This window comes from Sceloporus occidentalis, unplaced genomic scaffold (assembly GCF_023333645.1).
Source record: "Sceloporus occidentalis isolate IW3139 unplaced genomic scaffold, rSceOcc1.0.p SCAF_5, whole genome shotgun sequence".
NCBI classification, from domain to species: domain Eukaryota; kingdom Metazoa; phylum Chordata; class Lepidosauria; order Squamata; family Phrynosomatidae; genus Sceloporus; species Sceloporus occidentalis.
This window is the reverse complement of record NW_028316985.1, coordinates 23,303,812-23,317,020: the sequence shown is the minus strand read 5'-3', so window position 1 is coordinate 23,317,020 and position 13,209 is coordinate 23,303,812. Positions and strand designations below refer to the sequence as shown.

Genomic DNA, 13,209 nt, shown 5'->3' with positions numbered 1-13,209 from the left:
ATATGTAATGAGATATATTAGAGATGGGACCCAAGTCTAAACATTCATTTATGAATTTACACATTGCCTGAAAGTAATTTTATACATAATATTTGTGTGTGTGCATTGTGTACACTGAACCATCAGAAAGCAAAGGTGTCACTATCTCAGCCACCCATGTCGACAATTTCAGATATTGGATATTTCAGATTTTAGAATTCTGGATAAGGGATACTCAGCCTGTAGTCACTAACTTCAATGAACACACTCTTTATATAGTTCAGTCTACATTCAATCCAGTGGTCTCATGTAAAAACTGAAAATGAATCCAGGATCCTTATGCTAATTTTTTGATTCTGAAAAAAGAGGCAGGGTTTGTTATTGCTATCAATGATAATGTTTTCTATACCAGTGCCATGCTCAGCAAGAAAGCTGGAACAAGTAATTGCTTTTGTCAACCTGTTAAGCAATTGGGCATCAGGTGACAAATGGAAAGCTCAAAGGCACATTTTTCCCTGGGGGCGGGCGGGGGGGGGGGGGGAGAGGATTCACATTTACATCCAATGGAAGCAAACTTCAAAAGGTGAGATGACATGATGAGAATGCAAAGTGTCATGTGGGTCTGTGACAACAAGGGAAACCATGAGAAACTGAGCAATCCCTTGGAGATTCTCAATGACTTAATCTTTGCTTTAAAGATGAAATCATTAAGTAGCCAGGAGGGATTTATTTAGGCTCTCCTCTAATTCATTCTGTCCTCTCTGTACCCCCAACAACTAAATTAAAAGCTTTCAGATTTCAAAGGCAGGATGAGAGAAGATTGAATAAAACTTAAGCACCGCCAAATAGTTTTGATTAATTGTCAAGCAGGGGAACAGAACAGTAATTCCTCTTCAAATTTCATGGAATAAATATTGAACTATGATACAATAGGCATGGTCACCATGGCTAGCTGTGGCTGTAATACATGTGTCAGCCATGTGAAGCAAAGTCCTAAAGGTGAAACTAATGTCACTGAAGCTCTGATAGGTGTATTGAACTGGAAGAGATGGCTCTGAAACCCCCATTAATCCACAGAATTACTACACCTATAGTCATGTTTACACAGACTTGTGACCAAGTCTTATTGAACTCAGAAGACCTTACTTCTTAATAGAATACCTATGTTTCCACAGTAAGTGGCCATTGGCATACTCTTGTGAGAATTTAAAACGACAGAGGGTGAGAATGTATTCATGGGGTTGGCTGGTCCAGGTCATCCTTCAAGTCGTTTTGACTAATGGTGCCCTAAGGCAAACCTATCGTCATTTCTTGGATTTCTTGGAAAAATTGTTCAGTGGGGGGGAGGGGGGTTGCGTATCAACACATGTACATTAACATGTGCAAATTTATACAAACATTTCACCTCCTTCGATCTTTGTTTTAGCCATGCATTTCCTTTGGGTGGAATGCACTTCCTATATGTGATCACTTTGCCTGCTTTTTAGGTGGGGAGATACATTTATTCAGTTTCCATTTTAATGTGAATTTATTTAATTTCCAGAGTTTGGGGAGATCCATTTCAGGCATCAAAATTCCTCAAATTTTCCAGCCAGCATGAGCAGTCCAAAACAGCATTTTTTCCAATCTCTGTTAATTTTGTACTTGCAGACTAATATGAGAATTGAGGATTCACTGTCCTTCAAAACTCACACTCCTTCAAAACTGGTAATAGAGCTTTGCAATTGAAACACACAGAAGAAGAAGAATGTATATATTACAGAAAGTATGCACAGAAATGCATAAATTGGTGAAAATAACATTTACAAATGCATTGTATTAGGAAGACTACTTGCAAAATTTGTGTGCATTAGGCAGAACTTCATACAAAAACATGTATTGGAAGAAACAGAATGTATCTTAAAATGCATATCTCTACATTCAGGATGAACTAAATGTAAGATTTGAAAAGTTCTCAAAATTTGAGATGAGCCAAATGTGGGCTTTGAAATAAGAGAAATTGAGAAAAACCCAAACTAACAAACATATCTTCCCACTGCTTCCCCACTTCCCAACATTCTTCAGGTTGCTGCTTTAAGACCTCTTATGGGCTTGTGATCTTTAAATGGGGGGACCTGAATAAAGGAATCATTGCTGCAGCTTCCTGCACTGGCAAGGATTTGGACTATTTGGCCCTTGGAATTCCTTTGAATTCCATGATTCACCAAACTCAAACCTGAAGATGCAGGGAATCTCTAGCTAGCAAGCTTTCATCCCTATGCAGGGTAAATAATACCGTAATCATTATTATTTGCATAATTGTTTTGATCTATAATACCCATGAAATGTATCAGTTGTGAATGGTACTGTAGATATTCCTTCCTCCAAACCTTTGTTCTTTGGCACTGTCAGAATTTTGGGCTGTATAGTTATACGCTGCAAGTTCTCTAATCCCAGTCTTCTGATACTTCCTGGGGTCTACCAAATGATAAAGTAAATATCCTGCTCATATTTCTTCTCTGTTCAATTTGACTACCAGTAGATGTTGAACCAATCAGAAAGGAAGCTTGAACCAACCAGAGAGGAAAAGCAGTTAACCACTTTGCTGATCACTGCAAATAAGAGTTTCACTCTAGTCAAATTCCAGCACTTGAAAGTCTCACTGACTTAATAGCAGAGGGCATGTGCTTAAAGGTTTGGCTGACATGCTGCCCTTTATGAGGTAAGGTACTATATTTTTGATGCAGAGTTAAGCAGAAGGAGAGAGGTACAGATTAAAACAACTTCACACTCCCCATTTTCCTACTGGAACTCCATACTATGTTTCATAAAAATTGGAAGAATTTCAGCTAATTGGCTTGTTCTGGAGTTTACTTTTCCAGTCATTTATACTTTTCATGTAAAATATTTGTGGTTGAAGAATTTCAAACCACTGACCCATGTTTCATATGAATATAAACACAGAGAGACAAACAAAACTGGCACCTCATATACCAGAAGAACTGACTAATAACCTGCCCAAGGTTCTCTCTGGCTTGTAGAAATGCCAGTGCTTTTGTGTAGCTCACCCATTTGCAAAGTGCCAGCCCAAATTAGCCTTCAGGCAGGAGAACTTCTCAGAGACCAAAGTTATACCCAAGAAGGATGGATTCAAAAGCCCTTCTTCATGAGACTACTGGAGAGCAGGGGGCCCTGCCTCAAATTCATATCTTCTACTGGCCCATCGACCATTTCTTGCCTCCAGTGACACACTGACAGAGAAGCTGTGATCTTTGAAGAGCAGATGTCAGACATAGAGCATACCCACCCCACCTGTCCCTGCCAGTGTGTCCTCTAGCCTCTTTGATTTTGTACTAGAGCATAAAGTGCTATGGCATTGTTTTATAAAAACTTGACACTTTCTTCCCCCCTTTTCTCTGCTGTTATTGTTTTACCTCGTAGCTCCTATGTTCTTGTAATGACACATAAGGAGGTGCTTAAAGGTTTTCTTGAAGGTAGCATTGCAGAGGGCATAGCAGGCAGGATTAATGGTGCTGTTGATATAGCACAGCCAGTAACCAATCGTCCATACTGTGTTGGGAATACAAGATGAACAGAAGCTGTTGATGAGAACCATCACATTGTATGGTGTCCAGGTAATGATGAAGGCCAGGAGAATAGCCAAGATAGTCCTGGTAACTTTTTTCTCCCTGGAAGGAGGTGTCTTCTTTTTGGCAGGCTGCTTTGTCATCTTGACAATCTTACGTGCTACAACATTTTGCTTCTCATCCCCATTTTGTTCATCAGTGCCTACAATCTCTATGGTGGTGTTGGCTGCGCTGCTACAGTCACCTTTGGGGGACTTTGTGAGTATCCTGATGCATGTCAATTTGGAATTCTCTACTTTGGCATTGACTTGGGAGACAGAAGCCCTGGTGTCCTCTTTGATGGCTTCATCCTCTTTCATATTGGAAGCTACAGCACTAACAGAGGTTGAATCATTGGAGCTTTCCTTCTCCTCTGTAGTAACACAGTTTTCCACTACTGATTCTCCTGTGGCTTTACCATTCTGAATTTTACTATGTTCTATTCCATCTTCACTGGTTGGGATGTTGTTATTGTTTGGTTTCCCTTTTTTACCTTGGACCAAACTTGGAGAGGCTGGATCTTGGTTTTGCCCACCTTCTTTTTTATCTTTCTTAATCCTGCTCTTACTGGCACGTGATATTTGCCAGTAGAGAATAGTCATGATGATGACAGGCAGATAGAAAGCTGCAATAGCTGTGCCAAAGGTGACAGCTGCATTGGAGAGGAACTGAATGTAACATTCCCCATCAGGAACAGTCCTTTCCCCCACAATGAACTGCCAAAAAAGAATAGCAGGTGCCCACAAGATGAAGGAAAGCACCCAGGCAGCTGCAATCATCATGCCCGCCATCTTGGTGGTCCGCTTGACTGGATATGTCAGAGGTTTGGTGACACAAAAATATCTGTCAAAACTAATTATGAGAAGGTTCATAACAGAGGCATTGCTGACCACATAGTCAAGGGCCAACCACAAGTCACAAACTACAGGTCCTAATGGCCAGTAGCCAATCACAGTGTAAAGTGTATACAGGTTCATGGAGAAGACACCAATGATCAAGTCAGCACATGCCAAGCTGAAAAGAAAATAATTGTTGACAGTCTGCAGGTGTCGGTTGACTTTAATGGAAACCATAACCAGGATGTTGCCAATGATGGTCACTAGGCTGAGGGACCCAGCCACCAGGACAATGAAGACTACTTCAACAGTTTTATAAGGACTCGCCAAGGCCATCATATCCTCCAAAGAGCTTATGTTGGTTGAGTTATTCATCTCTGTGTCTAATGAACTGCTGAATAAATATCACTTAAGCCTGCAGAGGAAAGAGAGAGAGAGAGAGAAACAAAGGCTGTGAAACATTTTCTTCACTTGCTTTGGCAAATGGAGCTGAAGACAAAACAGAAAGCAGAGGATGAAAATCCAAAGGAAGTTAATTAGACCCAAGATCCTTTAATCAACACTTAAATGGTTAAAGTCCCAATTCTTGTAATGAGATGAAGGGGCTAAACAGACTGGTGTTACACACCAACGTAGGGGCAGCATAGGGGCGTGGCATATGTGTGCTGGCCTCCCCCTTGCCATCCCCACACATGACTGTATGGCGGGAGCATTACGGTGCTTCATTGGTGCAGTGTATAGACATGCTGAACCAATGGAGCACTGAAAAGCTGCCACCGCTGTGGCAAGAACACCTTTTTCCCAGCGCTAAAAGGAGTGGCATTTTGCTGTTCTTTTTAGCACCGGCAAAGTGCTGGATCAGGGATGTGGTGTGAGGTTGCCACGGCCCCAATCTGGTGAGGAAAGGGACGTTCTGTTTTGCCCCATAATACATTGAATTAAGTGAATTTTCTCCTAAACAGATAAATATAGTAATAGGGATAGAGATACAATTAAGCAAAGGAAGTTGTTTAACTCTCAATTTAGGGGAATTAAAATTGAATAGTAATCAAAGATATGTAACAAAACAATTTCTAAAAGCTGCCCATGTAGCGATTGCTTTTGGATAGGAAAAGAAATCGAACTGGAATAAATCTTATTTGTTGAAATAAATAAAAGAATACATATTATTTGATTTCCTTAGGAAAGGAAGACTTAAATATATTGGGGAAAGCAATAAAGAACCATGGAAAGATAAATGGGAAATTGTAATTAAGAAAGTGGAAGGTAAAATGGGGTATGAAGAAGTTAAAAATATAATTAATGATATTTTCCACATCTCTGATAATGATTGTTAAATTGATTGGAATGTATTTCCCTCAAGTGCTGTTTTTGGAAGGGGGAGAGGGGAGAAAAGCATATTATGAAATATGGGTTGTACAGTTTGCATTATGTTCTGTGTAATAAAAAATTGATTAAAAAAAGAAAAATATAACTTATGCTATAGATGGAAGAAGCACAGAAGTAATATGAACAAGAAAAAAACCTCATAGAAATAGTGGGAAAAATAAAAACAACATATATGTACAATTTAAAGCAGTAAAAAGTGGAGTGTGACCTTGCAACTTCCTTGCAGAACACCAATGGACACTTCAGGTGTTATTGGATTGCAGCTCCCACCAACCTTATCCAGCCTTATAGTTTATGGTAGTTGTAGTCCAACAACAGTTTGAGAACCAGATGTTCAGCTTTTCTACACCAGCCAGAATCTGGCCCCAGAGCTACATCGGATTTGCCCCATTATTTCTGCATTGTGTAGTGATGCTAGACAGCTGTCTACATGTGTTTGTCTAGTATGTCACCCAGTGCCACAACAGCTGGACCAAGTCTCTCCCTCTGAGGTCACAACAAGGTGCCCAGCATTGATCACATGTCTGATTACATCATTGTCACCTCAGATGGAGTGATTTGCACCAGACCTAGTGGCACCAGGTGACATAGGAGGGCCATGTGTAGACAGACATCTGGTGTCCCTATGAAATGTTCTGGATTTTCATGCAAAATCTAGAGTAAAAGTTACATAAAGGAAAAAAAAAACAATCTGAGGGAGGGATAGGGCAGATTCGGTGTTGATCTGGCCTTATTTCATGAAGACTGTCCACACTTGAATCAGGTGAACAGCAATCTGTGAAGACAGGAGGGAAACCAGTTCATTTGGCCTGTGTAGACTAGCTCATTGCCCACATGTGTTATAGAAGCAGAACAATACTATGTGGTATTAGGAGACTTAATTGACTTCTGTCATTTGGCTGCTCCTAGAGTTATATGGAAGCAATTCATCTCATCAGCTGCAAATTTCCACTGACATCCCAAAGGGTCCACTTAACTCATCTCTATTTTCTACATATAAACGGGAACAAAGGTGAAACTAGAGGCCCTTTCTTATGTAGGAATTTCAGGAGAAGGCAAAGGAACTGTGAAAAAATTAACTAGGATTTGTTTGTACTTCTAGGACAAGTGCAAAAGGAATGGATGGTTCAAATTACATAAGAAACTCCATCCAAATGGAGGGAGCAACTCTCCACAACAAAAAGAAGCCAGTGTCTGGTGTCATCACAGGCTAAGAGTGGCTCTCTCTAGGGCAGACCCTGCATACAACACAAAGGGTGGGTAATCGTGCTAAATTGGGTGGACTGTAGGATTTTTGGGGGGGGGGGGTAACAGGAGATCCTCAAAATTCAAGATGAAGCACTTGCTATGAGTGGGACTTTGTTTATTAATTCCAAAGTTCTATAGGGCTGCAATGGAGGAGGAGGAGGAGGAGGAGGAGAAGGAGGAGGAGGAGGAGGAGGAGGGAAAACATTTCAAGCAGCCCATGTCTTATCTGTCTAAATCTGGCTTCTTTTGAATTGAAACTGTTCCATTTCCTGAATCTCATACATTATTTGGAATATTTATTACTGCATTCAATTTTTCAAGCCAGCATTTTCTGTGCTATCCAATGAGGCATTAATAGATTAGTCTAATTAAAATCAAAACAGCAATATATATTTGATGTATTGTTGATAAGTAAACAGGTAGTATTTGCTGTTTGATTTTATATATTTTCTTTCATTCCTCCAAATCAATAAAATGCAGCTGAATAATGTTCACACTGCATATATTTAAAGAGACATGAGTGATAGGATTAGGAAAGGATAAGAATTTAGTTTCCATTCATTTTAAAAACCAAAATTCATGAATGTCTTTATATTGAGGGTTGGTTTTTTTAAGAAAGAAAAAAAAGAAAAAAGAAAATAGGAATGTGGGAGAAAGGAGAATTGACAGACTTCTAGATGGAGCTGATATTATTATAATCATTACTTTTAAAAAGTAAAATGGGATCTAATTGCCATTTGTCACTGCTTTAACTGCCATGGCTCCATGCTATGGAATCCTGACATTTGTAGTTTGTTGTGGCACTCGAGTTCTTTGACATAAAAGGCTAAATATCTCACAAAACTTACAAATCCCAGAATTCCATAGGAGCCTTGCTGTGAGTTTGATCCCAGGGGCTCCAAGATCCACTCAGCCTTGCTTCCTTCCGTAGGTCACTAAAATGAATACCCAGCTTGTTGGGGGCAATTAGCTTAGACATTGTAAACCACTTAGGGAGTGCTTACAAGCAGTATAGAAATGTACTTGGTATTGCCACTTGCTATTGCTATTGAGCCATGTCAGGTAAAGCAGTGTCAAACTATATTATTTCTGCAGTGCAGATTAGACTTGGAACATTATTAAAGCAGCTAAAAAAGTGAGATGATGTCCCTGACAAATTGGGAGATTTGGACAGTATGTGGTATCAGACTGTAGCGCTGCTGTGAGATGTTGAAACCTTCTCTATACAACTGTATTGTTCCAAGGATTATAAGTAGTAAAGATGTCTAACTGGAACATTTTCCATGACATATTCATTCATTAGTACCACGTCTTCCAACCATGCCTGACTTGTATATGTCAAAAGGAAAGTAAAAAAAAAAAAAAAAAAAACAACTTCATTTGTCTTAATAGTAGTGCAGCAAAGTGGACTTTCCTTTGCATACTACAGGAATTACAAAATGATCTTTTGCTTCTCAACTGATAACACATATAACATTCCATCTTTCATAACATTAATTGTACATTTTCACTGCCTACTTTGCAAAGAGAGTAAGAAAGAAAATAGGAGAAGAGTATAGGAAACAGTGATTCCAAAGACAAAGAGAAAACCCCCTTTCCAGACTGAAAAATTGGCTGGAGAGCATAAGCCATGCAAAACTGAAGGTTCAGGTATTAAGCCAATTAATTTCTGTCCTTTGTCTCAGGTAGCAATATATCTCAAACTGCTTAAGACCCAGATCAGACCCTTATTCTTTCAGGAAATCAGTGCCTGAACTGAATACAGTCAGCCCTACATATCCACAGATTCTGCATTCATGTATTCAACCATTCCTGACAAAGGCAAACCTTGATTTGCCATTTTATATAAGGAGACACAAAGTTACAGGGCACCCTTCATTTACGTGGGGATCAGGACCCCCCCCCCCCCGCATAAGGGGAAAACGCGTAGTCAAGCCCCATTAGAAGTAATGGGGCTCGTGCCCATGGCATGCTGCATGGTGTGTACCGTGGGCATGCGCCTATTACCTCTTCCTGGCACACCGAGTCTTCTTCCAGTGCAGGCTTAAGCATATACTGGAAGCCGTGTAAGCCATGCCCACGTATAACACAGGCACACTGTACTATGTAATTGTATATAATAGGACTTGAATGTCCATAGATTTTGCTATCCATGGGGGGTCCTGGAACCAAACTCTAGAGGATATCAAGATCCCACTGCATTTTTGGAAGCACAACAATATACTGGTATTTGAGCAAATATGCTGGTATAGAAAAATTGTATGGATTGGAGGACAGTATTTCAATTTTGCATGCCTTATATTCTGAGTGAGGAATTACAAATGAGTGACCATATTGCTATAGCCCTGAATTTTATTGTTAGGGTGCATCTATACTGTAGAAGTAATGCAGTCTGACATCACTTTAATTGCCATGTCTCCATGCTACAGACTTGGTTTTGTGAGGCACCACACTCTTTGACAGAGAATATTAAAGATTTTGTAAAACCACAAACCCCAGTATTCCACAGGATAGAGCTACAGCACTTAAAGTGGTGTCAAACTGCATTATTGCTACAGTGTTGATACAGCCATTGTCTTATCAGTAGAACTACTGAACTAATGGAACTTACAAAATTTTTGATTTAACTAGTGATCATAATTCAAAGGATCTACTCTGGTTTGGACTAACAATATGATTTAGGCTATGGTATATTTGTTAGGCCACACACGATACAAGGACATTAGAAAACAACATTCACAATGGATTAGTGGTTTTTATGCCATTGATCAATAATGCTATAAGGCCAATTGCTTTAATGCACAGATTAGAGAGTTTTGTAGATACCAACCCTTGCCATTAAATCAGTTATAATTCCTTTCAAGCTTTGCTAAGATCAGAGTCTAGAAACATTTCCTTGTCTCGAAGGATTTGAAGAATAAATTCATTGCAGAGTTACCATTGAAATTCCAACTCAAGCAAAATTCAACAAGGCCTTTGTGGCTCTCCTAAAGAGAACAGCTGAAGAATTTCAAAGAGAGCCAAAGATTGTTTTAACTGTAGCAAAATTTGTAATAGGGGAGAGTTTTGATGGTAGCAACATTTCTCAGAACATATCTGCACCTTCTTTGCTTGAAATATGTATTGTTCTGTAGACTTTACAAATAAACATGTTCCTATCTCTATAACAACATAGAGACAGACAGACAGACAGACAGACAGACAGACGGACTGCAAATAATGTATTATTTCTCTTGGGCTTTTAGCAGGGCTTATTTTTTTGGGGAAAGGGCTAGAATTGGGTTCTTAAGAGGGTGACATACCATCCAGCATTTCACAGATAAAAACACATAGCCAAGCAATATCAGAAAGTAGTAAAGATGAGAAAAGCTATTAATGAGAAAAACACACATGCTAGGAGAAGCTGCAGCAGTTTGCTTTTGCCTTCTGGAAAATGCAAGATTCTGCTCCATTCTCTCCCTTCTCTTTTGCTGGGTTAACTGAATATACCACTTTTCCACTTTGGACTCAGTGTGCCATAACTGAAATAAGCTGAGCAAAAAGGGGGAAGTGGAGGAGGAAAGAGAAAGCTGGACATTTTTGAAGGTAGCTGAAAACATGGGATGACAGCGGATAATGGGGACTGTCCCTGTCAAACGTGGACAGATGTATAGGGTGGGCCTGTGCTTTTCTATCATTTGATGTAGCTATGTAGTCTGATAGCTTCCATTTGTGCTATTTCAAATTTCTCCCCCTACAAACACCCCCTTCCCTGATTTCCCATCTCTGAGAATTTCCTGCAGGATTTAGGATAATACTGAAGTCTTTTCTGACCCTGGCATTTTCTGACTAGTGTTGCCATCTACTAATGGCAGGGTTTCTTAAGAGCACAGTCAACAAACCTTTGTGCATGGCTCAAAGCAGCAAACAATGATTCACAGTTGTATAACATTAGCTGAGCAAATGTATATTATGCCTCTGGTAAGAACAGAAATAACACGAAATCAAAGTATTCCCCAAAGAGCAGCAGGAGCCTGTATATTAATGGATGGCTGGTTCCTGAAGCAGTGTTACCTGCCCTCGTTTCAGCTAGAGGGCCCAGGGAATTGCATAACACTTAATTACAACCTGCTCTCTGCTGCTTTAATTGTCGGTAACTGGTTAATATAATGACTTAAGCAGCAATGACCATAGATTAAATCTGCCACTCACAGTAATTTTAACAATAAATGACTTATCCTGAAATTAGAGGGCTAGACACCAATAACTAGACACATGGATTGGAATGGAGACAATGGGTGATCCACATTGCAGAAATAAAGCAGTTTGACACCACTTTAACAGACATGACTCAATTCTACAGAATCCTGCAATTTTTAGTTTGGCAAAAGCACCAGACCTTTCTGACAGACCAGGCTAAATATATCACCAAACTTCCCAGTAGCATTTTGGGCTGAAATCCATGGACCCACCCATTAGCCATGAGGAAGATAGTATCTTCCCAGGCTTAGATTGTCACATTTTGGACCAGGTGAAGTAAGACACATTACCATCCAAAGAGATGAGCTTCCATAAAATGGCATTACCATTTAAGAACACGCCTCCCCTGGTACAACTATTAACTCCAGAATCTAAAATGTCCTATTTTACTGCATATTTGTCAAATATGCAGAGGCTGGTAGATTCCCCAGGTTGTAGGGATAGGGAATAAGTGCACTTTCCCCCAATATGAATTCTGTCCCTCTATGAAATTTTTCTTCGGTTCCCAAATTTTGAGCACTTCAGTAATTTAAAACTTCAGTTGAACATTTGGAAACAGTTTAGACATACAAAGAAAAGGGGCTGGCAAAGTTGCCAAGGGAATACAAACATGGCAAATATAACTGTTCCAGGTATTTACAATTATCAATCTTTCCCACTCTGAAATGTCAGAAATTTAGGGACTGAAGCAACATTTTTGGGGGTGACAGAAAGCTTCTTTGCAGGGCATGGCTTTATTTTCGTCACCCCCATTACTACAAGCCTAGATAATGTGACACCACTGTATATGTTGCCATTCTATTCACAGAGTGGAAAATAGCTGTACTCTTAGGAGGAACTGCTTAGTCTGCAGCATGATCCATATTGCCACCTAAAGGCCAGATTTTTCCAATATTTACTTATAGACATATAGGATGGTTATGAAATACACCTCAGTGGTGTGTGCCCTGGAATCTGAAAGTCCGTGATTCTTGAATGCTTTCCAGACTGCAACTTGTTGGGCCAAGTCTGCTAGGATTCTAGAAGTATTTTCTGGAATGTTCTTGGGAAAAGCTGACTTTCTGAAAGAATATGGTCTAGAAAAAGTCGTGAGTTGTTCAAAATGAAAGGGGAAGAAATCATATTGAATTGCTAGTAATTATTACAGTATAGTATTGGACCCTCTACAAAAGGGCATTATTTTCCTATTTTAATAGCATGTCTATTCTGAGAATCTACCCAACTAGTGGACATGCCAAGACAAGGCGGGAGGTCCTCTGCTCCAGTTTGCTCTTGCACACATAGTAGGCCAATGTCCTTCAATGCCCTCCCAAGTCACTTTCTGATCCTGGAATCCTGAAATATATTGCATTAAAATAAGGCACAGCTCATCTTGCTCACTGTTTAAGTCCTCCCACCAAACAAAAGTTGAATAGGCTGTTTGGCTACTTTTGATTTTATTCCCCTTTACCATTTTCAGGGCTTGTGTGGCCCCTTGGGAGTGACAATTGGACCTTAGAATCACTAAAGTTTTAATCTACTTCCAATCTAGGCATTACACTGTGGATTTCTTCTTTTAAGTGGAACTACCCAACTCTCCGATTTTGTGACATAAAAACTTGAAGGAAGAGCATCTGCAGCAAAAACCAGAGCTCAATTCTTATCCTTCTCAGAAGCTTGATGGCAGAGGGCTTTTTTAAAAGTAGCGGTTGCTACTTCAAAAGATACAATCATTTTTACCACTGTTCAGTCTCACCCAGCCCTCACCCCCATTACTGCCAAAATAGTGATGAAATATTTTCTTACAGGGTGAGTTGTTTCAAAACCAACCAAACAAAATACATCTTTCAGCTCAGTCCTCGAATATACTTTACCTTTAACTGTCAGTGCCTTGTAAAGTAAATTTTGACAATCTAAACAGTATGTGCATCACA

The 13,209-nt window shown here is 39.7% G+C and overlaps 1 protein-coding gene across 5 annotated transcripts in view; it reads right to left on the bottom strand.

Moving 5' to 3' along the window:
* Positions 1–1,862: 1,862 nt before the first annotated feature.
* The window catches only part of LOC149311764 (muscarinic acetylcholine receptor M2), a 228,929-nt gene continuing 217,582 nt past the window's right edge, over positions 1,863–13,209 (bottom strand). For all 5 annotated transcript variants that reach the window (XM_089527866.1, XM_089527865.1, XM_089527867.1 and 2 more), the window contains one exon: positions 1,863–4,835. In XM_089527866.1, the coding sequence (XP_089383992.1) occupies positions 3,389–4,795 (1,407 nt within the window). In that variant the 5' untranslated portion in view covers positions 4,796–4,835 and the 3' untranslated portion in view covers positions 1,863–3,388. The remainder of the gene's footprint in view (positions 4,836–13,209) is intronic.